General features: G+C 40.7%; 1 protein-coding gene across 1 annotated transcript in view; it reads right to left on the bottom strand.

The window, feature by feature from the left end:
• Positions 1-920: 920 nt before the first annotated feature.
• STAP1 (signal transducing adaptor family member 1) overlaps positions 921-24,573 on the bottom strand; it is a 43,587-nt gene continuing 19,934 nt past the window's right edge. The window contains exons 5-9 of the mRNA XM_062198937.1: positions 23,959-24,131; positions 22,063-22,191; positions 14,935-15,004; positions 11,925-12,021; positions 921-982 (exon numbers count right to left, since the gene is read on the bottom strand). Coding sequence (XP_062054921.1) covers positions 921-982; positions 11,925-12,021; positions 14,935-15,004; positions 22,063-22,191; positions 23,959-24,131 — 531 coding nt within the window. The remainder of the gene's footprint in view (positions 983-11,924; positions 12,022-14,934; positions 15,005-22,062; positions 22,192-23,958; positions 24,132-24,573) is intronic.

Genomic DNA, 24,573 nt, shown 5'->3' on the forward strand with positions numbered 1-24,573 from the left:
TAGACCTTAAAATGATTCTCAAACTTTATTGAGTAAAGCAGATACCAATATTGTGTGTCAAAATGGCAGATCTGGACCAACTCCCAGAAAATCTAAATTGGTAAATCTGAGGGTAGCTTAAAACTCTGCATATTTTCAAGCATCTGAGATACCTCATTGAATTGGTTGTCTAATTCAGTGATACCACAGACTGTAAGCAACAGCAAATTATTTTCTCATAGTTTTGAAACCAAGGAGTCCAAGATCCCAAGTACTCTGACTGTGGGCATATTAAATGGTAGGCCAAGCACCTGCCTCAGGGTAAGTATTTTCAAGGAACTCAGGTTAATTATTATAAGACTCATTATCATACTTGTGAAAAAAGATAATGATATAGCTTTTTACCATCCTTGCAAGGTTTAAGTTGATTTTGAACCAGCAAAAAAGATGGCTTTAGGAAAAAACAAAATATGTAAATTTCATTTATTTCATCAAAATGTGGCATGGAGAATTTCAGTTGGAAAACTAGTACATTTTGTGTCTCTGGCTTTTAACTTAATAATTTGTCAAGTTAGATTTCTGCAAAACCTAGTGAGATTTCTTGGGAATTGGTAGGATTTAGGAGGATTAAAGAATCTACTGTGGGAATTATATAGAGGAAATACATTTAGTTGAAACCTAAGAAAATAAAAAGTCCACTTAGAATGTAGTATATCTTTTAGCTTATGTCAGTGCATGGCAGCACATGTATCTCCGAGTTCATCCCACAGCCATTCTGTTGTTTTCCAGTGAACTGGTTTCATTCTGATACGATGAAATTGTATGCTACAGTGAATGATTTGGTGGTAAAGCTCAGGAAAACAGATTTTCCTTAAAAGCGAAATCTTCCTTTTGAAAATAGGAGTTACCAGGATACATGAAGGTAGGTTGCATATTCTATTTCACTCATTGTGTGGAATTTTCTTCAGCTTCTCAATTCTTCCCTCTACATTGGGTTCTTGGCCTAGAAATTATGAATGGGGAAAATTTAATTAAAGAGTCAGTATCAGGAAAAAAGGTGATTGCTTATTTTCAACAGGTGTTGATTGTCCTGCTTATGCCTGGAACATTGGTAGTATGTTTAGTAAATGTTAGTGAAACACCGAATATTCAAATGCTTTTTAATTTTTATTTTCTCCCGAACCTGTAACTTGATTCCTAATAAATTTTTTTTCTAGGTAATATTTTTTTCTTTCCATTAGTTTAACATCAGTTATGTACTATACTACATTTTGAAGTGACTTTTAGTTTAAACTGCTAATTACTAAAATTAAGAAAAATAAGTTGTTCTACTTAATACCATTGGTTGAACTCTTTAATTAACACACAGTTATTCTTAGTCATTTAAATTTAACTGAAAAGTGATCCCTGTTAAATATAAGAGTGGGAATAGAAAGGGAGGAGATGTACAATTTGGCACGTGCTCTCTCGGACTTACCCCTAATGGTAGAGCTAGAAACGTACCAGGGGATTCCATTTCAATCTCATCAAGGTGGCATGTACCAATGCCATCTTACTTGTTAAAGTGATCAGTTTAAGTTCATAATTGATCAAAAAGATAGGATTGTCAAAGGGATTACATAAATAAGACCAGTGTCTGCAAATAATTGATAGAATTAAAAAGGAGAGAATGATCCTACATGGGAAGCAGGATACACTGCAGACTCATAGAATGGCAGATGCCCTAACAGCACTCTGGCCTCAGAATCAGTCCTTAAGGCATTTGAATCTGGCTAAAAAGCCCATGAGAGTTTTGCAGGCATGGGAAGCCAAGACATTGTGGCAAAAAACAAATAAATAAATAACCTAAATGAAAGATCTCTGTGAGATCCCAGTGGAAAGAACGGGCCATCAAAGAAGAAGGTACCTTTCTCTGAAGGGAGGAGAGAACTTCCACTTTGACTATGACCTTGTCTAAATAAGATCAGACTTGGCTAACTCAAGAGGCTTCCATAGCCTTGGCAGCTCATGACAAGAGCCTTGGGTGATTACTGACGTCATAAATAAGAATGTCAATTGTTAAATCAACAACAGGAGTCACTGTACACCTGCTCTCCATGTAGGACCTTTGACCTTAAGGTGTTGTACTATGAGAATTAATGGTAAAACTACTACTCAAACAGTACTCTATACTTTGTGTGTGTTTGTGGGTGCAGTCTGTTGAAATCTTTACATAGTATATACTAAGTTGATCTTCTGTATATAAAAATAATTGAAAATGAATCATGATGAAGAATGGGATGGGAGTGGGAGATGGGATGGTTGTGGGTGGGAGGGAGGTTATAGGGGGGAAAGCTGCTATAATTCAAAAGTTGTACTTTGGAAATTTATATTTTTTAAATAAAAGTTGAAAAAAAATTGAAATATCTTAACTATTCTGGTTCCATCATTGCTCTTGCTTTCTGGTGTTCAAAGAGAAAGCTGTTCACATGGGTTAGCAAAATCAAAGAAAATTTCATTTTCTTTCAGGTAGTGTTTTTTTATAAACAGACTTGAACCCTGAAATGCTTTGCAATTGCCTTTACCCAGCTGAGGCAAATAAAGCTAAGTTGCTCCAGCAGTCCAGGTGCGCCACAACCAAATTCCTGAAACAATTCCAGACTTCCAAAGTTTGCTTAAAAGTCCTATTTCCCCTCTCATTTGTTCTTCCAAGTTTACTTTCCATTTTTCTGCCTTTACTCTACAGAGGTTACTGATGATTTGAAGTCCTTTTCCGTGTGCCTTTCCAAGTCTAGCTGTTTTTGTCACTTGTTAATCCTATGATTGAAATGGCATTTCCAGCCGGCGCCGTGGCTCAACAGGCTAATCCTCCGCCTTGCAGCGCCGGCACACTGGGTTCTATCCCAGTTGCCCCTCTTCCAGGCCAGCTCTCTGCTATGGCAGTGGAGGATGGCCCAGGTGCTTGGGCCCTGCACCCGCATGGGAGACCAGGAGAAGCACCTGGCTCCTGGCTTCGGATCAGCGAGATGCGCCAGCCGTAGCAGCCACTGGAGGGTGAACCAACGGCAAAAAGGAAGACCTTTCTCTCCGTCTCTCTCTCTCACTATCCACTCTGCCTGTCAAAAAAATTTTAAAAAAATTTTTTTAAATGGCATTTCCCTCAACAGCACATTTTTGGTCCTTCCTTTCTGTTGTCTAGTTTTCTTTCCTGGCCCTGCCTTTTGGTGGTCAGGGTGCTACTCTGCACCTAAGTCGCCAAGGAAGATTCATCTTTTCTGTCCAAGCACACCCCAGAATGAGCACTCAGAGGAGGGGAGAGTTGGCATTACTTTTTTGTGGTCCTTTTACATAACTTCTGGAAGTCCTCTTCTCCCTCAGTGCATGACAACTCAGGTGGCGACAACTCTAAGCTGCATCTTTCTAGCTAAATCAAGTGAAAAGGACCCCTTGGCAGCTACAGGATGTTGGGGAAATCCTGGAGAGGAAAGATCTAGAAAGGGGGATCCTTTCATTATGTGTAGGAAGGTGGCACAGGTTCCAGATTGGCCTCTGAGCTATCCTTGCAAAGAACAGATACAAAACAGATAGCAAAATTATTGAGAACTGAAGTAAAATGTAAACCACTGCCCAGTCCAGGCTGATAATCTCTGAGGTACACAGACACAAAGCAGCATAACAGGCTTTGAAATCTTATACTGGGACAATATCCTACAGAAAGTGAGACACAATAGGCCCAGTCTAATCAGGATGATTTCCTGGTTTAAAAAAAAAAATTCACAACCTAGAAGTTTATGACATACTGCTCAATATGCAACCCAAAATTACTTACAGAAAAAGCCAGGAATTTGTCAATACACAAAAAAACCTGAGAAATGTGACCAATTCTCAAGGGGAAATGCAAATACTAAGATAACACAGTCAAACTAAAAAAGGCTTAAAGCATTTATGCTTCATGAGGCAGTCATAAAACTATTGAATTAAAAGATACGTTTTCAAAGACAAAAACTAAAATGTCAAAAGCATAACTAAAATATCTGAAATAAACTGAACAGACTCAGAAGTTCTTTGGGTTGTAGGAAAGTGATTCCACGGGAAAACTGAATTTCAGGAAAAATGTCAACAGGAATGATAAGTATCCAGATAAAAAATGGACAATATTTCAAAATAAAAGCACATATAACACTGTTCATTGGGGTTTTTACTATATGTAAACATAATCCCTGTGATGGCTCTAACAAAGGGGAGAGAATAGGGCTGCAAATCTACTAATTAAAGTAATAAAAATACTAATTCTTTTTTTTTTTTTTTTTTTTGACAGGCAGAGTGGACAGTGAGAGAGAGAGACAGAGAGAAAGGTCTTCCTTTTGCCGTTGGTTCACCCTCCAATGGCCGCCGCGGTAGGCGCGCTGCGGCCGGCGCACCGCGCTGTTCCGATGGCAGGAGCCAGGTGCTTCTCCTGGTCTCCCATGGGGTGCAGGACCCAAGGACTTGGGCCATCCTCCACTGCACTCCCTAGCCACAGCAGAGAGCTGGCCTGGAAGAGGGGCAACCGGGACAGGATTGGTGCCCCGACCGGGACTAGAACCCGGTGTGCCGGCGCCGCAAGGCGGAGGATTAGCCTAGTGAGCCGCGGCGCCGGCTAAAAAATACTAATTCTAAATAGACTGAAAAAGGTTAGTTATGTATACTGTAATTTCTAGAGCAACCACTATAAGTAATAATATAAATATAGCTTAAAAAAAAAATAGATAAAATACTCAAAAGCATTCACATGGCCCAGGAGGGCAGGATGGGAGAACATAGGTAATAAGCAGAGAACAAATAGTAAAGTATTAGACACAAATCCAACAATAGCAAAAACCATAGTGAATGTAAATAATCCAAAGTCAGAGATTTTTAGATTGGATTTACTAATAAGAATTCAACTACACGTTTTCCACAAGAAACCTACTGTAAGTATGAGAAACATAGATAAAAGGAAACAGGTTGAAAGTAACCATACAACATTAACAAAAAATGCTGGAGTGACTGGCTCTATTAATATCAAAGTATGCTTCCTGATAAGGAAAATCCTATAAAAGCAAGGGTATCAATCACTAAGAAGATATCAAATCTTAAACGTTTCTTCATTTCATAGTGGACAGAGATTAAAGTAACCCACATGATTTCCATTTCATGTTCTTCATGCATTGTGTAAACCCCTCCTTTTTGATGATGTGTTGAATCTAAAAATTGCTTCTAACCAGTAGACTATGGACAAAGACGATTCAATATTAATACAATTGTGTAAGTTATATGAAGAATGTTAGTCACGTGAGTATGGTATAGAAAACCTTGCTAGCAGATTTGCTTTATAGACAAACCCCTCTTAAGTATCAAAGACATTGCTCTGTCTTGAAGAAGCCAACTGCTGTGAATCCCTATATCAATAAGGAAATGAATTATCCCAACAACCTGAGTGAGTTTGAAAGTGGATCCTTCCTCAGTCAAATCTCAGATGAGATTCAGCCCTAAAAGCAATACTTTGACTACAACCTTGGAGAAGACTCAGTTCAGTCTTCCCTAGACTCCTCATCCACAGAAAATGAGACAGTAAATGTGTGCTTGTGCTTGTCAGGGGTGATGTATTACTCATCATAGAAAACTAAAATATACCCTAATAACAAAGCTTCAAAATACATTCAGAAAAACTAACAATAGTCATTGTGGAAAACAGCATGGATATTTCTCAAACAATAAAAATAGAACTGTATTATCCAGCAACCCCACTTCTGAGTATCTATCCTAGGGAAATAAAATCCATCTGTCAAAGAAACATCTGCACTTCCGTGTTATTGCAGCACTACTCACAATAACCAGGAAATGGAAACACCCATAGTGTCCATCAGCTGGTGAGTGGATAAATAAAATCTGCATATACACAATGGGATGTTACTTGGTCAAAAAAAAAAAAAAAAGAATAAAATTACATCATTTACACAAATGGATGGATGGAATTGGAGATCACGTTAAGTGAAATAAGCGAAGCACAGAAAAATATCACATGATCTTTTTAAAAAGATGATCTAGGAGTTGGAAATATATGTTTGCGGCCGGCGCGCGGCTCAATAGGTTAATCCTCCACCTGCGGCGCCAGTACCCTGGGTTCTAGTCCTGGTTGGGGCGCCAGATTCTGTCCTGGTTGCTCCTCTTCCAGTCCAGCTCTCTGCTGTGGCCTGGGAAGGCAGTGGAGGATGGCCCAAGTGCTTGGGCTCTGCACCCGCATGGGAGACCAGGAGAAGCACCTGGCTCCTACCTTCGGATCAGCGTGGTGCGCTGGCCACAGTGCGCCGGCCACAGCGGCCATTGTGGGGTGAACCAACAGCAAAGGAAGACCTTTCTCTCTGTCTCTCTCTCTCTCACTGTCCACTCTACCTGTCAAAAAAGAAATATGTTTGCTTACCAAAAGCTGGAAAGGGAGGGATTTGAAAAGGTTGATGGATGGATACTAGGTTATGTTTAGGTAGGAGTAAGAAATTCTAGGGTTCTGTTACACAGTAGATAGATGATGCTAGTTTACTGTGATTTCTCTATATTTAAAAAAAAGTGAGTTTTTTTTATGTTTTCACTATAAAGAAATGCTAAACAGTTGAAAATATATTAACCGTAATTGAATATTATACAATGTGTATGTGCAACAAAACATCACATATTACACCATAAATATATACAATTTTAAAAATATTAGTCCAGGGGCCAGCACTGTGGCACATCGGGTTAACGCCTTGGCCTGAAGCGCCAGCATCCCATATGGGTGCCGGTTCTAGTCCCGGCTGCTCCTCTTCCAATCCAGCTCTTTGCTATGGCCTTGGAAAGCTTAGAAGATGGCCCAAGTCCTTGGGCCCCTGCACCCTCATGGGAGACCCAGAAGAAACTCCTGGCTCCTGGCTTTGGATCAGCACAGCTCCAGCCGTTGCAGCCAATTGAGGAGTGAACCATCAGATGGAAGACCTTTCTCTCTCTCTCTCTCTGCCTCTCTGCCTCTCCTCTCTCTCTGTAACTATGACTTTCAAATACATAAATCTTTTTAAAAAATATGAGTCCAACGTTGAGGCACACTGGGACGCTAGCATCCTGTATTGGAGTGACATTTCAAGCTGCTCTACTTCCTATCCAGCTTCCTGCTAATGCATCTGAGAAAGCAGAAGATAGCCTAACTGTTTGAGCCCCTGCCACCCATGTGGGAAACAGATGGAGTTCCAGGCCCCCAGCTTTGGCCCATCCCAGCCCTGTCTGTTGCAGCCATGTGGGTACTGAACTAGCAGATGGAAGGTATGTTTCTCTTTCTCTCCCTGTCTCTCCCCAGCAGATGGAAGATATGTCTGTCACTCCCTCCATCCCTCCTTCTGTCTGTGTTGCTCTGCCTTTGAAAGAAATAATTTTTATAATGTATTATAACCAGGTAGGTATATTTAATGTTTGATAAAAAATATGGATCAATGTGATTTACCATATTAACAAACTAAAAAGAAAAACCACACTATCATCTCAACAGATGCAAAGAAAGCATGACCAAATTCAACTTCAATTCATGGTTTAAAAAACCGAAAAACATTTCCATGCAAAGGATTAACTATAAAAGAAACTTCCTCATCTGAGAAAGGCCATCTTAACAACAAAACAGGCAACATTCTACATGTTAAAGATGGGATGGCTTTCCTCTAAAACTGGAAACAAGGAAAGGATAACCGCTCTGATTGCTTCTATACAGAATTTCACTGGAAACCAACCAATGAAATAAGGCAAGAAAAATAAAATATATAAAGATTAGAAAATGAACTGAAGGGACCAGCGCTGTGGCACATTAGGTTAAAGTCCTGGCCTGAAGCAGTGACATCCCATGTGGGTGCCGGTTCTAGTCCTGGCTGCTCCTCTTCCGATCCAGCTCTCAGCTATGGCCTGGGAAAGCCTTGGGCCCCTGCACCCACTTAGGAGACCCAGAGGAAGCTCCTGGATCCTGGCTCCTGGCATTGGATTGGCGGGGCTCCAGCCATTGCGGCCGTCTGGGGAGTGAACCAGCGGATGGAAGACCTCTCTGTAACTCTGTCTTTCAAATGAATAAAATAAATCTTTTAAAAAAAAGAAAAAAACGAACTGAAACTATTCACAGATACCATTATTTCTATATAGAAAAGTCTAACAAATCTACCCAAAAAAGTTTTAGAAAATGACTTGCAAAATCTTAGAATAAAAGATAAATCTATAAAAGCCAGTAGTTATATTTTATGGACTACTAGTGATTATTTGGAATTCAAATTTTAAAAACATCATTTACGGCCGGCGCTGTGGCTTAACAGGTTAATCCTCCGCCTTGCGGCGCTGGCACATCGGGTTCTAGTCCTGGTTGGGGTGCCAGATTCTGTCCCAGTTGCCCCTCTTCCAGGCCAGCTCTCTGCTATGGCCCGGGAAGGCAGTGGAGGATGGCCCAAGTCCTTGGGCCCTGCACCCCATGGGATACCAGGAGAAGCACCTGGCTCCTGGCTTCGGATCAGCGCGATGTGCCGGCCGCAGCGGCCATTGGGGGGTGAACCAACAGCAAAAAGGAAGACCTTTCTCTCTGTCTCTCTCTCTCTCACTATCCACTCTGCCTGTCAAAAAAAAAAAATCATTTACAAATTAAGAGTTACAAATCTAACAATATATGTACAAAACTTATAGGCTAAAAGCAACAAAGTTCTGTGAAAGAAATTAGACAACCCAAGTAAATAGAATAGTAGTCAAGATTATGTAGTTTTGGCCGGCGCCACGGCTCACTTGGCTAATACTCCACCTGCAGCGCCAGTACCCTGGGTTCTAGTCCCGGTTGGGGCGCCGGATTCTGTCCCGGTTGCTCCTCTTCCAGTCCAGCTCTCTGCTATGGCCCAGGAGTGCAGCAGAAGATGGCCCAAGTCCTTGGGCCCTGCACCCACATGGGAGACCAGGAGGAAGCACCTGGCTCCTGGCTTCGGATCGGCGCAGCACGCCAACCCTAGCGGCATTTGGGGGTAAACCAATGGAAAAGGAAGACCTTTCTGTCTCTGTCTCTCTCTCTCTCTCTCTCTCTCTCTCTCTCACTGTCTAACTCTGCCTATCCAAAAAAAAAAAAAAAAAAAAAAGATTATGTAGTTTTGACAAAAGAGTAGAAACATTCATCAATGGAAATACAGCCACACAAATATAGTGCTAATTGTTTTTTTACAGAGATACAAAAGGTATTCAATAGAGAAAGGATGATCTTTTTAAACAAATAATGCTGGAACACTTACACATCTAAATGCAAGTAAGATCAACCTTGTCCCATCTCTCCCACTTTTCACAGAAATTCAAAATGAATCATAGACCCAAATGTACAATATACAATTATAAGACGTCTAAAATAAAATAGGGAAAAAAATCTTTGTGATCACAGGTTAGGTGAACAGCTCTCACATACAACACCAAAAAACAGAATGTATAGCAAAATATTATTTGTACTCTATCAAAATTTTAGACTTCTGATTGGAAAACATACTGTTAAAAAGAATGAAAAGAGGAACTATAGACAGAAAATATTTGCAAATCACCTGACAACTTATCCAGAGTATGTACAGCGCTCTGAAAAATATAGTAATATAGTTTAATAATTGCAAATAATAGTGACATTACTAATGGTGAGTGAATAAACAAATTGGTACTTGTATGTAGTGCAATACTCTTCAGCAACAAAAAAGAATGAGCTAACAACACACATGTACATGAATCTCAGAGACATTGCAACAAGTGAAAGAAAGCAGTTTTGAAAGATTTGATACTGTGATTCCATTTATAAAACATTCTGGAAAAGACAAAAATATAGATATGGATACCAAACAGTGGTTGCCAGGGGTTGCTAATGGGAAGAAGTGCTGACTGTAATGAAGAATGTGAGGGCATTTCTTGGATGATAGAAACTTCTGTTTCTTGATTGTGGTAGTGTTTGTCAAAACTCATAGGACTGTATGAATTTTACTGTATGTGAATTTTAAAAAGCATATTTTTAAAAATAGAAGGAAAGAAAAAATAGCCCTGCATGTAACACATATCACACTTTGAATTATTCAATTCACACTTCTTAAATTAAAAGCTCCAAGGATGCTATATGCACTTCCTCTCCAGCATTAAGAATGTCTAGGCCAAGGACAAGCAATTACTCCTCTCTCCCTGCTGCTCTGAGACCTCAGGTAAGAGAGCCTGGACTAACCACCTCAAGGACTGGAGAACAGGTGAAGAGTGGCTCAGCAAGCTCCAACTGACAGTCAGCGCTGGGTGTGGGAATGAGGCTAACTGGGACCACACAGCCCCAGCTTACATAGCATTAGATCATCCATGAAGGAGGCAAGTTATGTTGGATTTTCCTCTCTCTCCCCCCAAATTTTATTTTAGATATTATAGGAAATTATTTGTCCTGAATAAGTGAGGGGATTGGTGGCAGCTTATAGTAATAGCTCATTTCCAGAAAATTCTGTTAGGTGATTTATTTCCTGCATAAAGCTAGATAATGTGTTATGTTGCCCATTCCTACAGTAATGTGTTTGTCACTTGTAGTTATATTTTTAAGAGATTATATTCAGAAACTAGTGAACAGAGAATGTCAAAGATGAGAGTGAGAGGAACCAATAATTTAGATGGCACAGAGAGAAAAGACTAAGGGGAGATTTTATGGGCCAACTCTAAATATTCAATGAGCTGCATAAGAGCCTATGTTGCTTCAAAACCAGACGATGAATTAATACGTAGAAGATAAAGGAAAGAGTTTTTCAGACTCAAGGAAGAATTCTCTAATATGCCCAGAAGTGAACCATGGTGCCTCCAATGTCAATGAGCCCTCTAACATTAGAAAATGTCAACCAAGCTGAATGGTCACATCTGAGATGTGTTTCCTGAGCTGGTGTGCAGGTGACCCTGTCCAGAGTAAGACACTGTACTTAGTGATTTTCTAAAACTTCCTTCAGACTCTGGAGCTTTGAGATGTGCTGCTATGGTTAGTTAGCATCACAAGTGCATAGTGATGTTTAAGAACTCAGACTTTTACACTTGCTGTCCTTTGAAGTAGCTTCTCCAGAGATGTCTGGGATGCAGGTTGCCAAATAGTTGTTTCTTTCATAATCTGTAGGAACTGGGAAGTGTTTTGGTAACTCCAGTCCAAACAAGCTGGATATATTTTATGTCTCCTAATTACAGTTTTCCAGTGATCACACAGAGCACAGTTTGTTGCAAAGGACAGGCAAAAGACTACCACATCTTACTCTACTAGGCCAAATTGTGACCCTATAATGGCCATTTGAACTTTGCACAGCGTCCCTTGTCTGAGTTCTTGGTCTGTTTTGAGATTAATTTATGAATAAGGGACCCACAAATTCTGTAGCATGTCATCACTGCAATCTTTATCTGTAGTTTCTCACCACCCAGTCATTCCTACTTATCTTCCGATTCGACTTCTGCCTTCATAACAGAATACAATGTGTAGCCTACTGGTCAATTTCCACAAACTCTCCTTCACCCTCATCCCTTTTATTCTGTCTGGAACATCTAACATCTTTGACAGATTATCCCTTTAAATTCCCATTTTGGTGGTTTCCGTGACTCTATGGTTATGATTTTTCTCTTGTCTCTAAATTGTTTGAGTAAGCCCAGTAGAATAATGGAGTGAAGTTCATAGTCATGATACGTGCCTCAGAGCTTTTCATTCCCTAAAATGGATCCATAGTAGAGCCACAAGGATACATTGCTACTCCCTTATTTTTACAGACCCATTAGCAAAATTATTTCCACGTAGGTAGATTTAAAGGTTAAACTACAGTTCCCACCTGGCCGATATTACAAATCATATGTAGAGTTTTGGGGGGGGGGGGTTGGTTTTCTTTGTTTTTTTTTTTGTTTTTTTTTGTGTTTTTTTTTTTTTTAGCACAGCAGTAAAATGAAGAACATACCAAGGTTTTCATCTGATGAGTATATAAATGGTCTCAAATTTCCTCGAGTCTCCTTCACAAAATAATCAATGACACTGAAAAGGTTTGGGAGTGTTACCTGCGTAAAGACAAAGTAAGGAGGGCTTAGTGTAGTTAGCTGGGTAAAGTTAGAGTAAGAGAGGGTTCAGCTGAAATTCAACATAGATTACCATATATTTCTTGATCTCCCCAAGATGAATCCCTCATAAGTGATTTATGTGACTATAATTTTACCTGTCCGTGTGTCTTATTTCTTTCTGACTGACCATGTGTCAATTTTCTGTTGAGAATTTACCCCTTTCCCAATAGGATAAAATCTGGTAGACATAATCAGATACCTTGCTTTCTAACAGTTACAGCGTAAGAATAGGACCTACATTAGGCCAGAAAATGCTCTCTTCCTGAAATGTGAACTTGATTTGAGAACAAGAAAGATAACAGCTTCCTCAATAAATGCTTTCTAGTCCCTGAAGGTTTGCTAACCTTCCAGTCATTTGATGTTATAATAAATTCATTTTTAGGCCGGCGCCGTGGCTCACTAGGCTAATCCTCCGCCTTGCGGCGCTGGCACACCAGGTTCTAGTCCTGGTCGGGGCGCCGGTTCTGTCCCGGTTGCCCCTCTTCCAGGCCAGCTCTCTGTTGTGGCCCGGGAGTGCAGTGGAGGATGGCCCAAGTGCTTGGGCCCTGCACCCCATGGGAGACCAGGAGAAGCACCTGGCTCCTGGCTTCAGATTAGCGCGGTGCGCCGGTCGCAGCACACCAGCCACGGCGGCCATTGGAGGGAGAACCAATGGCAAAAAGGAAGACCTTTCGCTCTGTCTCTCTCTCTCACTATCCACTCTGCCTGTCAAAAATAATAATAATAATAATAAATAAATAAATAAATTCATTTTTGCTTTAATTAACCATATTTGGTTTCTCCTGATTGAATCCAAAGTGCCCTTAGAGTCTGAGAATTTAAGCATTTTAATATCAATATAAAAGGATAGTTTGCAGGTCTAGTTGTAACTGAAATTTGTCTCTCGCTACTTAAACCAATATTATTAGACAAATGATATCAGGTTAAACCTGAATATCCCAGTGAACCTTGAAGAAAGAAAAGGAATTCACAAAAATACAATCTAGTTGAGGGGTAGGGTTACAGAGGTGAAAGGAGGGATAATCCAGGCTTTCGGTTTTCTTTACACTATAGACTGTATGTATGGACAATGGCAGAAATGAGCCCAATCATCATTTTTTAAAAACCCATTATTGTTCTCTGGCAATTGCTTCTAGTCACTTGACTATTTAGTATTAGTGTTTAGAAATTTACTTATCTGCCTCCACCATTAGAACTTTGTTTAGAAAGCCAGAACAGGCATGGATCTGAGAACTGAGAAGCTCTGGGATGCATTTTGTGGACAGGTGTAAGTGGGCTGCATGAGCCTGCAGCTGTCTTCTTCTACAAGTGCTCTGATGAAAAGCCAAGCAAGTCAACCACGCTGTCCCTTTTTCTTTATTTGATTAACATGAGCACAGAGAGGTAGAGGAACTAGGAGCTCATTTTTAGAGAAACGAGTTCTATTTAAATGATGTCCAGAGACGTCTGACTAGCCCAGTCATCCCACCACTACAGTGTAACATCGCACAGCTCTAGTCCCTTTGTTCAACATTCTAGAATGTAGGCCACATTGCCACATTCTCTTGGTTAAACCCACTGTAAATACCAATTTTCTCACCTATATAATACACATGACAATACCTACTTTGGGGTCATGATAAAGACTTCATTAAATGATATATGTAAGTGTGCTTAACACATTATCTGGTGGTGACAGTGTTATATTCATGATAAGCCACCTCTAGTGAGAGGAGGTTGTAGAACAAAAAGGTTGGCTAATCCTCTGCCTGCGGCACTGGCATCCCAGGTTCTAGTCCCGGTTGGGGCTCCAGGTTCTAGTCCCAGTTGGGGCTCCAGGTACTAGTCCCAGTTGCTCCTCTTCCAGTCCAGCTCTCTGCTATGGCCTGGGAGGGCAGTGGAGGATGGCCCAGGTGCTTGGGTCCCTGCACCTGCATGGGAGACCGGGAGGAAGCACCTGACTACTGGCTTCAGATCAGCGCAGCGCCGGCTGTAGAGGCCATTTGGGGAGTGAACCAATGGAAGGAAGACCTTTCTCTCTGTCTCTCACTGTCTACAGTTCTCTCTCTGTCTCTCTCACTGTCTAACTCTGCCTGGCCAAAAAAAAATGAGGTGGGGGGGCTGACATTGTGGTGCAGTGGGTTAAGTGGCCACCTCCAATACCAGCATCCCATGAGAGTACTGGTTTGAGTCCCAGCTGCTTCATTTCCAATCCAGCTCCTGCTAATGTGTCTGGGAAAGCAGTGGATTATGGCCCAAGTACGTGAGGCCCCTGCATTCACATAGGAGACCAGGATGGAGTTCTAGGTTCTTTGTTTTCACCTGGTCCAGCCCCAGCCATTGGAACCATTGAGGGAGTGAACCAGCAGATGGAAGATCTTTCTTATTCTCTCTCTCTCTCTCTCTCTCTGTCTCTCTTTCCCCCCTTTCAAATAAATAAAATAAATCTTTTAAAAGACCAAGAAAAAACCCTTTCTTCACTGCCACGTTGATTTTCAGAGGGGATTTCTGAAATCCTGCATGGGAAGTATTAGAGAACTAAGCATTCACAGATTCTTCCTATTAAAAATGGGCACATTTAAAGGCGTATAGTGAGAGGACATAAAATGTGTTTAATAAAAATAGTTTTCTCTCTCTGAAACCATTATAATGCAAGCATTTTTAGAAGCAGAATGTCGTCTACTCTTCTTGCACCTTGTTTCTCACCCTGGATATCTGCCTCCCCCACAGCTCCTCCACTTGGCTACTTTTGGCCAGAACTAGGTCCCTAGGGAAAAGTCTGCTTGTTCTTTTTTTCCCACCTCTTTTTGTGTTCGACAAGTTAGGCCTGGTAGGAATCAAGAGAAATTTCATCAATAATAAAGAAATACTTACAGGTTTTTCCAGTTCAATAGTGTAGTTTTTTCCTATGCTCATCACTTTATAGTGCTTGATTCTTGGCATGCTGAAATGAAACAAATGGTTAATCACCATGTGATTATTTGATTGGAGCGGTGCCGGCTAACGTGTAAAAATATCACTTGCCTAATTAACCTATGTTCCTATAACTGTAGTTGGACAAAAAGTTGTGATGTTTGTTTTTCTGTTCATTTGGTTTGCTTTGTCTCTTTTAGAGAGGTTATACACCAGGGATATGAGAAACTACAGTCATTTTATTGAGTGAATGAGAAAGAATAATAGAGAAAAAGAAATCCAGAAATGAAATACTTTGGGCAGAAATAATTTTTCTAAAATGTCAGTAGCTTAAAAAGTGGACATTATAAACTCTTATGTGGGCATTTGCAAATCAAGTATATATTCTGTATATTTTTAAAAAGTGGAAAGGATTGTTGAAAATCTATTGCTTTCCACTCTTTCTCATCACTGTTCAACCAGAAAGCAATCAGTAATTGTTATTTCTGCTAGCTCATGCACCATTCTGGATATCTGCTAACGTGAAGATATGGAAAATGCCAGGTGTCAGGTCCTCTATGAACATGTGGGTGAGAATGTAAACACATTAGATGAATCCTAATGGTTTTCTCTTTATAGTCATGTAGCACTCTATTGGCACCCTAGATGCCTGGTATTTGATTAAGAAATACTTAAGAACAAAAGGCAGCCGGCACCGCCTCTCAATAGGCTAATCGTCCACCTTGAGGCACCGGCACACCGGATTCTAGTCCCGGTCTGGACACCAGATTCTGTCCCAGTTACCCCTCTTCCAGGCCAGCTCTCTGCTGTGGCCCGGGAGTGCAGTGAAGGATGGCCCAAGTGCTTGGGCCCTGCACCCGCATGGGAGACCAGGAGAAGCACCTGGCTCCCAGCTTCAGACCAGCGCAGTGCGCTGGCCACAGCGGCCATTGGAGGGTGGACCAATGGTAAAGGAAGACCTTTCTGTCTGTCTGTCTCTCTCTCTGTGCACTCTGCCTGTCAAAAAAAAAAAAAAAAAAGAACAAAAGGCATATCCTTTTAATTTTCAGTATCCCAGCTTTGGATATACTGTAAATATTTATGAAACTGAATTTTTAAAATATTGGAGCCCAGCTCATACTATTTGCTAGAACTACATGAACTTATATTGAGAAGGCAGTATCCCATATGCCAGTTAGTTTTGAACAATAGTATGTTTCTCTTCAATTCCTGTGTGCTAGAAAGCCAAATGTTGTTATTTGCTTCAATGACAAATTAATTCAACATTTGTCCTATGCATGGAAGCTATTTTTTTTTTTTTTGACAGGCAGAGTGGACAGTGAGAGAAGCATGGAAGCTATCTTAAGTAAAATTGCTCATCAGGTTAACTTGCTCTTCAGGACCTTTTTTGTTTTTGTGTTTTTTTCTTCTTTTTTAAAATCACTTCTCTCTCCATTTCCAGTTCAGATTCTTGTAGGTAGGAACTGCACAGAAAGAAGTCTTCTGTTTGGGGGACTCTCTCCTCATTAACCATTTTACACAAATTTCCTCTCAACTGGATGTCACATAGGAAAACAGCTAACAGTTAATTCCTACTTTCAAAACATAGGATAGAAAGTGCCCAGCCCCCTCCCTTTCTAAAAGAAAATATTCCTTAATGCTTAAACTTCAGGAACCAGTTACAGAATGAGAGAGGAAACATTCTCTGTACGTATGGCAAGCATTCTTTCAAGGTGAATGGCTCTGGCTTTTTCCTACATCATGAAAAGATCTTTGTAATCCAACAGATACTTTTGAAAACGCTCTCCGCTCCAATTTAAGCAGAATTCCCATATTTCTGTAAAATAAGTGATTTCTGTTCCTTGAAAGAATAGTAGGAAACATGGCTCCAATTCTGTGTCTGTCACGTGGGTTCCCTGAGCCTCTGATTCTGCACTCACCATGTAGGGCTGATGCTGCCCTGCCTCGTGGGGCTGCTGTGAGTTAATGCTTTTGCGAAGCCCTCAGTAGAGTGTCTGGCACAGTTAAGTACTCAGTAAATTATAATTATTTTCAGTACTTTTAAATTTTTGCTTTAATTTGCTTACGTCTAGGAATCTCAGCTTCTGAATTTGAAAAACATGGAACATACTGTCTGCCTCAAAGTCATTACTGGGCCTGAAGAAATATTTGCCTGCATTCAATATGGGGGCCACAAGTGCTACCCTAGAGGAGGAACAAAGATTGATGTTACTGATCCCCATCACCTAACCACCATGGTCATCAGCATCATCATTGAAGGTAAAGCTGTGAGAGGAGGAGTGGCAAAGAACAACAGGGTCTCCTGGAACTTCAGACCAGTAAGATTCAATTATGAAGCAAAAAGTGAAATACAAAAAAAAAATTCCATGGAAGCTGCTTAGGCTTTTGATCTCATTTTAGACCTTTTTTTTTTTTTTCCCATATCTTCTTTTGCTTTGATCTTCCAAAGAAATAATAAGGGTAGGAAAAAAAGATTGATAAAACTTTCTATATTAGTGTCTCCTGATTGTGACATTAAACAAGAAGAAACTAGTCTTCATAGAAAATATGTGGCCTAAAGTACTAGGTACATTTTCTTAGGATCTGACCTCAATTTTTGCAAAGAAGTGAATTTTGGGTAAATGTTTTCTACTGCCTCCTTAGCTTAATGGCTTTCTAAAGTGCCAATGGTATCAGCTTGGCTCCAGGTCATAATAGTTTCAAGAACACAAAAACAAACCATGATATTTGTTGTGAGAATAGCATTCTGTCTTATGAATTCACAGTCCACTGGGCTGGGCAGAGTTGGATGATATTCTGCACCAAGTGAGGAGTCAGCTGATATTTCCACATTGATTGACTTTTGTTTACTTCTGAGAACACACTTCCCTCCCCACAGCTGATCTATTAACAGGTGGAGATAATTTTACTTTCAAGCGCTGCTTTGTAAACCAGCTTGTCCTTTTTAGCCAGTGTTTTACCAGACACAGTCATCTGACTTGCTTGACTGAACACGTCTCCTATAACCTGAGAGAGAATGAGTTGGTTTTATGGGTAACACAGGTGCTTCCTAGTAGTCTAAGTTTCTACCAAATTCTTTACATTAAGCTTTATAGTATAACAAACAAAATTCTGATCTTCTCTACAATTGCCAGCCTTGGAAATTAAGTGACTTGATAAATAGAAGATATTAAAGTTAGGCATTCTAAAAGGGTTGTTCTGATGCCTTTAAGAACACATACAACAATCCTTAATATTACAGATGTATCTGATCTTAAAGACAATTTGTACAATAGCAGTAAAAATTTTTCTTGGCCATTTTCAGGCACAAGCTCTTTGCCACAGTATTAGAAGTCTTCAGTTTGACCAATCGACCCCACTTGCTTCCTAAATATGTACTTGGGGGAAAGGGGAAACAGTGATTAGTGTTATGAAATATTATAAATTTCAGCTGAAAAAAGCAGGAGTTTTTATATGAATCAAATCTGCAAGTGAGCTCATTACAATGAGAATTATGTAACTTTGATATAAAATCCTTTTTCAGGCTCCTTATGAAGTTAAGTATAGCTTAAATCAACACAAATACAAATAAAAACTGCAACATTGCCGGCGCCGCGGCTCACTAGGCTAATCCTCCACCATTCAGCGCTGGCACACCGGGTTCTAGTCCCAGTTGGGGTGCCGGATTCTGTCCTGGTTGCCCCTCTTCCAGTCCAGCTCTCTGCTGTGGCCCGGGAGTGCAGTGGAAGATGGCCCAAGTGCTTGGGCCCTGCACCCACATGGGAGACCAGGAGAAGCACCTGGCTCCTGCCTTTGGTTCAGCACAGTGCGCTGGCTGCGGCAGCCATTGGAAGGTGAACCAACAGCAAAGGAAGACCTTTCTCTCTGTCTCTCTCACTGTCCACTCTGCCTGTAAAAAAAAAAAAAAAAAAAAAAAACCTGCAACATTAAATTTATATCCTAAATAAATTATGGTATAGATGCACTATCAAATACTACACAACATTAAAAAAAAAAAAAGAGAAAAAGAAATCTTGTCATTTGCAACAAAATTGATGCAACTGGAAACCATTATACTTAGTGGAATAAACCAGTCCCCAAAAGACAAATATCTAATGTTCTCCCTTTTCTGTGGCAACTAATAGAGTACCTAAAAGGTAATCTAAGGGCCGGCACTGCAGTGTAGCTGGTAGAGCCTCCACCTGCAGTGCCAGCATCCCATATGGGTGCCTCTTCAAGTCCCAGCTGCTCCACTTCAGATCTAGCTCTCTGCTATGGCCTGGGAAAACAGTAGAGGATGGCCCAAGTCTTTGGGTCCCTGCACCCATGTGAGAGACCCAGAAGAGGCTCCTGGCTCCTGGCTTTGGATCAGCGCAGCTCCGGCCATTGCGACCAACTGGGGAGTGAACCAGCAGTTGGAAGACCTCTCTCTCTCTCTGCCTCTCCTTCTCTCTGTGTGTAATTCTGACTTTCAAATAAATAATAAATAAATCTTTAAAAAAAACAATAGGTAATCCATTGGAGTGAAGTTGGCACTTTGAGATGCAATGACTTTGAACAGCCCTTGTCTCGACTGTTGAGTAATGGTATTTTTTTCCTTCATGTTATTTGTTGAACTCTTTACTTAGTGTAGGGTTAATCTTTGAGTAAAAAGTTGTTTGAAAACAGAACTTTGTAAAAAATAAAAATGGGAATTGGAGAGGGAGGAAGAAGAAGGGTGGGAATACGGGCAGGAGGAAGATAGGGTGGAAAGAAACGCATGAAGTTTGTATACCTCAAAAAAAGGTTTCTAGGTAAATATTTATATAAATACTATTTTTAAAAAGTTGACTGAATAATAAAGGGACAATGGAGAAGAGTAAAATATGACTCTGAAATTTGGATATTTTTATTTGTCCTGTTATTATTCATATATGTAATGTATGCAAACAGACATAGAAAAGAGAATAAGAAAAATGTGTTTTCTCCGATAAGTCATGGATACGAGGTGCACTGTAATATATGTGACAGTATAAGGTTATGAGGCTGGCATGGTAGCACAGTGGGTTAAGCCACCACCTGCAATGATTCCTGGCTGATTCACTTCCAATCCAGCTCCGTGCTACTATTTTTGGGAAAGTAGTGGAAAATTGCCCAACTGCCTCGACTCCTGCCACCCAGGTAGGAGACATGGATGGAGTTCCAGGCTTCAGGTTTCTGCCTGGCCCAGACCCAGCTCTGGCAGTTTTGGCTGATTGGAAAGTGAACCGACAGATGGAAGACTTCTCTGTGTCTCTCCCTTTCTCTCTGTAACCGCCTTCCAAGTAAGTAAGTAAGTAAATAAATAAATAAATAAATATTTTTAAAAATAAAAAAATTATATCTTAAGTATAGAAATTCATTTCATTGGGGCACAAACCACATCTGTACCAGAATGTTTTTGCACCAAAATGCAGTATTAGGTCCGTTTTCCCATGAACTTTTTGAAGCATCCTCTATACGGTCTTTATAGAGTCATCAGTTCTTGGGATTGCATTCTATGCATACTATGCAGCATAGTAACACAGGGTTTGTATGCACATGGAGCAAACAGTCAGACTAAGAAAAGAATAACATGAAGGTGGGAAAAATCATTCTCTTGTGTTATCTAATTTTGCATTCAATCAGATTATATTTCTGTTTTAAAAATATATGTAAATTTGTTTTATATCCACTTCTTCTTAAAAGTGGGTATAAAGGCATTCTGTGTTTTTTGTGATACTCAATTTCCAAAGCCTTTGTAAAGGACAAACTGCAGGGCAGCTTCTGTGGCATAGTAGGCTAAGCTTCTGCCTTTGGTACCGGCATCCCATATGGGCGCCGGTTCAGGTCCCAGCTGCTCCTCTTCCAATCTAGCTCTCTGCTATGGCCTGGAAGCAGTAGAAGATGGCCCAAGTGCTTAGGCTCCTGCACCTGCATGGGAGACCCAGAAGAAGCTCCTGGCTCCTGGCTTCAGATCAGCCCAGCTCTGGCTGTTGCAGCCATTTGGGGAGTGAACGAGTGGATGGAAGACCTTTCTCTCTGCCTCTCCCTCTGTCTGTAATTCTACCTCTCAAATAAATAAATAAAAATCTTATATAATAAAATAAAGGACAAACTCCTTAACCAGGTAATATTAAAAAGTCCACTCTAAGGAGTTCATCTAAGCTCACTGATATTTGATGTCAGTTACAATTTTTTTTTTTTTTGGACAGGCAGAGTGGACAGTGAGAGAGACAGAGAGAAAGGTCTTCCTTTGCCGTTGGTTCACCCTCCAATGGCCGCTGTGGCTGGCGCACCGTGCTGATCTGAAGCCAGGAGCCAGGTGCTTCTTCTGGTCTCCCATGGGGTGCAGGGCCCAAGCACTTGGGCCATCCTCCACTGCACTCCCGGGCCACAGCAGAGAGCTGGCCTGGAAGAGGGGCAACTGGGACAGAATCCGGCACCCCGCCCGGGACTAGAACCCGGTGTGCCAGCACCGCAAGGCAGAGGATTAGCCTATTGAGCCACAGCGCCGGCCAGTCATAAATTTTTATTTCTGTTTCAATTTAGTCAATTAAATTATAAATCAAGCAAGTTATAACTAAAAATCTAGGTTCTTATATTTTTAGTGGAATTTAAAGTCCATTAATTCCAGATGTTAGCTTTTAATAAATAAAAAAATGAAAATGTATACGTACACACAGAACTAGGATTCTATGTACCATGGACCATTCTTGCCATCTGTTCAGTACTCAAGCCTAGTGTACAAAATATGTATCTGTTTCTAAGGGGTAATTAGCAAGTGCATGAAGCTTATTGGGCCATGGCATGTTATTTTTTCATTGCTGCATTGCTTAACACATGGTAGCAGTTAATAAATATTTGTTGAATCAAGTAAATAGACAACATCCATATCCAGGACCAAACTGCTCTTCTCATTCATCTTCTTCCCGACTGCAAATGCTAGCCTTGCCTGAGATGTTAGCATTACTTACACCACATCCCCTATTCTTGCATTTCTTCTTTTAGCCCCAACAAAACACACAGCAGGTGCTGATCTGAACTTGTGTTCCTTTGCTTTCTATGGTAAAATGCCTTTACTCACTCAATACATTTTAAAAGTAAACATACTCTATCTCCTGCCGGATAGTGATGGAGTAGTTTCTGCTGTCACTGCCGGGCCTCAGGATCATGTTGCCCCAGGAAGGGTGCTTCTCCAGCATCTCCGTGGCTTCTTTCCGGGAAACTGTGTAAAAACATCTACAGAGGTGCAATTGAAAACAGAAATTTTTTTAACTAATGAAGATCATTACTTGAAAATTAAATGTTTACAAAATTACTTTGAGGGCTGCAGCTGTTAACTTTTCTCACAACGTCTACCTTTATTGAAACAATTATTATTATTATAAGCCGGTGCTACTCTGAGTAAAATAATGTTCCTTTTTAGACAAGAGGTCCTGAAAACTTGTTTACTTATCAGTATGTGATCACCACCACCACTTGAAAAATCTAAGACAAGAATTAATAATGTATCCTTGGTCCCAGTTTACAAGTAGGATCTGTTATAAATATATGTGGGTGGGGGCCACCGCTGTGGTGCAGCAGGTTAAAGCCCCGGTCTATAGTGCCAGCATCCCAAATAGGTGCCAGTTCAAGTCCCAACTACTCCACTTCTGATCCAGCTCTCTGCTATGGCCTGGGAAAGAAGTGGAAAATGGCCCAAGTCCTTGGGCCCCTGAACCCGCATGGGAGACTCAGAAGAAGCTCCTGACTCCTGGCTTTGGATCGGCACAGCTCTGGCCATTGCAGCCATCTAGGGAGTGAATCAGTGGATGGAAGACCCTCTCTCTCTCTCTCTCCCCCTTCTTTCAATAAGTGAAGAAACTAAGTTAGACAGTAAGTCATTAAAACAAAAAAAGAGAGGTGGATAATTGTTACAGCAGTTAAGACGCTGTTTGGGTGCCTGGGTTCAAGTCCTGACTCTACCTCCAATTGTAGCTTCCTAGTGATGCATACCCTAGGAGACAGCAGGTGATGGTTCAAGTATTGGGTCCTTACGACCCACGTGGGAGACTAAGATGAAGTTCCGGGCTCCTCATTGGAGCCTGGCCCAGTCCTGGCTAGTGTAGGCATTTGGGGAGTGAACCAGTGAATGGAAGTTTTGTCTGCCTCTGTCACTATCTCTATCTTTGTCTCTCTGCCTTCCAAAGAAAATGAAAATAACATTTTTAAAAAAGAAATATGTAGTTATAGAAAAAAATCTGGCAGAATATGTAATCTATCAACATGTTAGCGGCAGAATATCTCTGAGGGATGAGACAGGAATGATTTTAATCTTTTTTATGTATGTGATAAGCACATTACAGCCAAAACGATGGTTGGCAGGTTTCAGGGACTATGGTACAGATAGAATATGCATCAGAACATCACATGAAAGATGGAACCAGGACAAATGTCATTGACAAGAACACCAACTTCCCAGGAGGAATGGAAGGGCTCACAATGCTTTCAACAATATAACAAATAAATGTAGGATGTTGCTGAATGCAGCATGTTGTGTGCCTCTTCATTTCCCAACAACACCTCATACACTGCACAGGGCCCTCTTCAAAGTACAAGTTCAGCGACTACTCTCTGCCTCTGCCTCTCTGTAGTTGAACAGACCATCCCAGCTACTTACAACTGTTTGGTATAGTTTTCTGATAGAAAATCAGTCAATCATAAAATTGTGAAAAAGAAAAGCCTTTTCCTTCCTTCTTCATAGGAGTTTTTATTTAGATCTGAGCTCTGGAAAGAAGATCTGGTGTAAAAGTGTGGGTGGAAGGGGATTTCCTGTGTGGTGAGAGGGTTGGTTCAAATCTGCATTTTGTTGATCTTGACATAGAAGAGGAAATGTGGTATGTACTCAGAGAAATACACATTTATCCCCAATGAGTGGTTCCTGGTTTAATAAGGTCAAGTGCTAACTTTCCTCTATAATTAGAAATTAGTCCTAATCAAATTCATAAAATGTTCATGTGCACTTACGTGGGCATAGTGTTCAGTACATCCACATAATCTTCAATTGGTTCCTTCTCTTTTTCCACAGCCATACTCAGCCTCCGCTCTGTCTCAATCCTCCTTTTCTTTTCTCTCTCTAGTACTTCATGCAGTCTGATTACTTGCCCAGGTAGGAGCGACACGTGTTGAGGAACGGATAACTGCAACCAATTAAAACAGTAGGCAGTCAAGAAAGACAGCCAAACAATTCACTGATTTTAATAGAAATGATCCAGTTTGACCTAAGGAGCTTCAGCCTCCTCACAGAGATGGCTGTGTAGTATTATAAATAGATCTCGGTTTAGGTGGGTGTCTTAGAACTGCTAGGGTACCCACACTTCTTCCAAGGAAATTTCCCTTTGGACCGATTCCAAAACAAGGTATATACACCTTTCACTACAAGTTCATTCAAGAGCAGCAAATGTCCCATTTTTCATCCTGAGCTCACTAGCTCAATACCTGGGAAGTTCCAAAGCACCTCATCCTCCCACTCTAGAACTCATTATAACCATCTTTGTGCTCGTGGAAGATGTCGTTTGGTAGATTGTTTTTGTCTGTGTGGCACTAGCTGGACTACACTCATGTTTGGAAGCAGCTATGTCT

The sequence above is a fragment of the Lepus europaeus genome, chromosome 8 (assembly GCF_033115175.1).
Source record: "Lepus europaeus isolate LE1 chromosome 8, mLepTim1.pri, whole genome shotgun sequence".
NCBI classification, from domain to species: domain Eukaryota; kingdom Metazoa; phylum Chordata; class Mammalia; order Lagomorpha; family Leporidae; genus Lepus; species Lepus europaeus.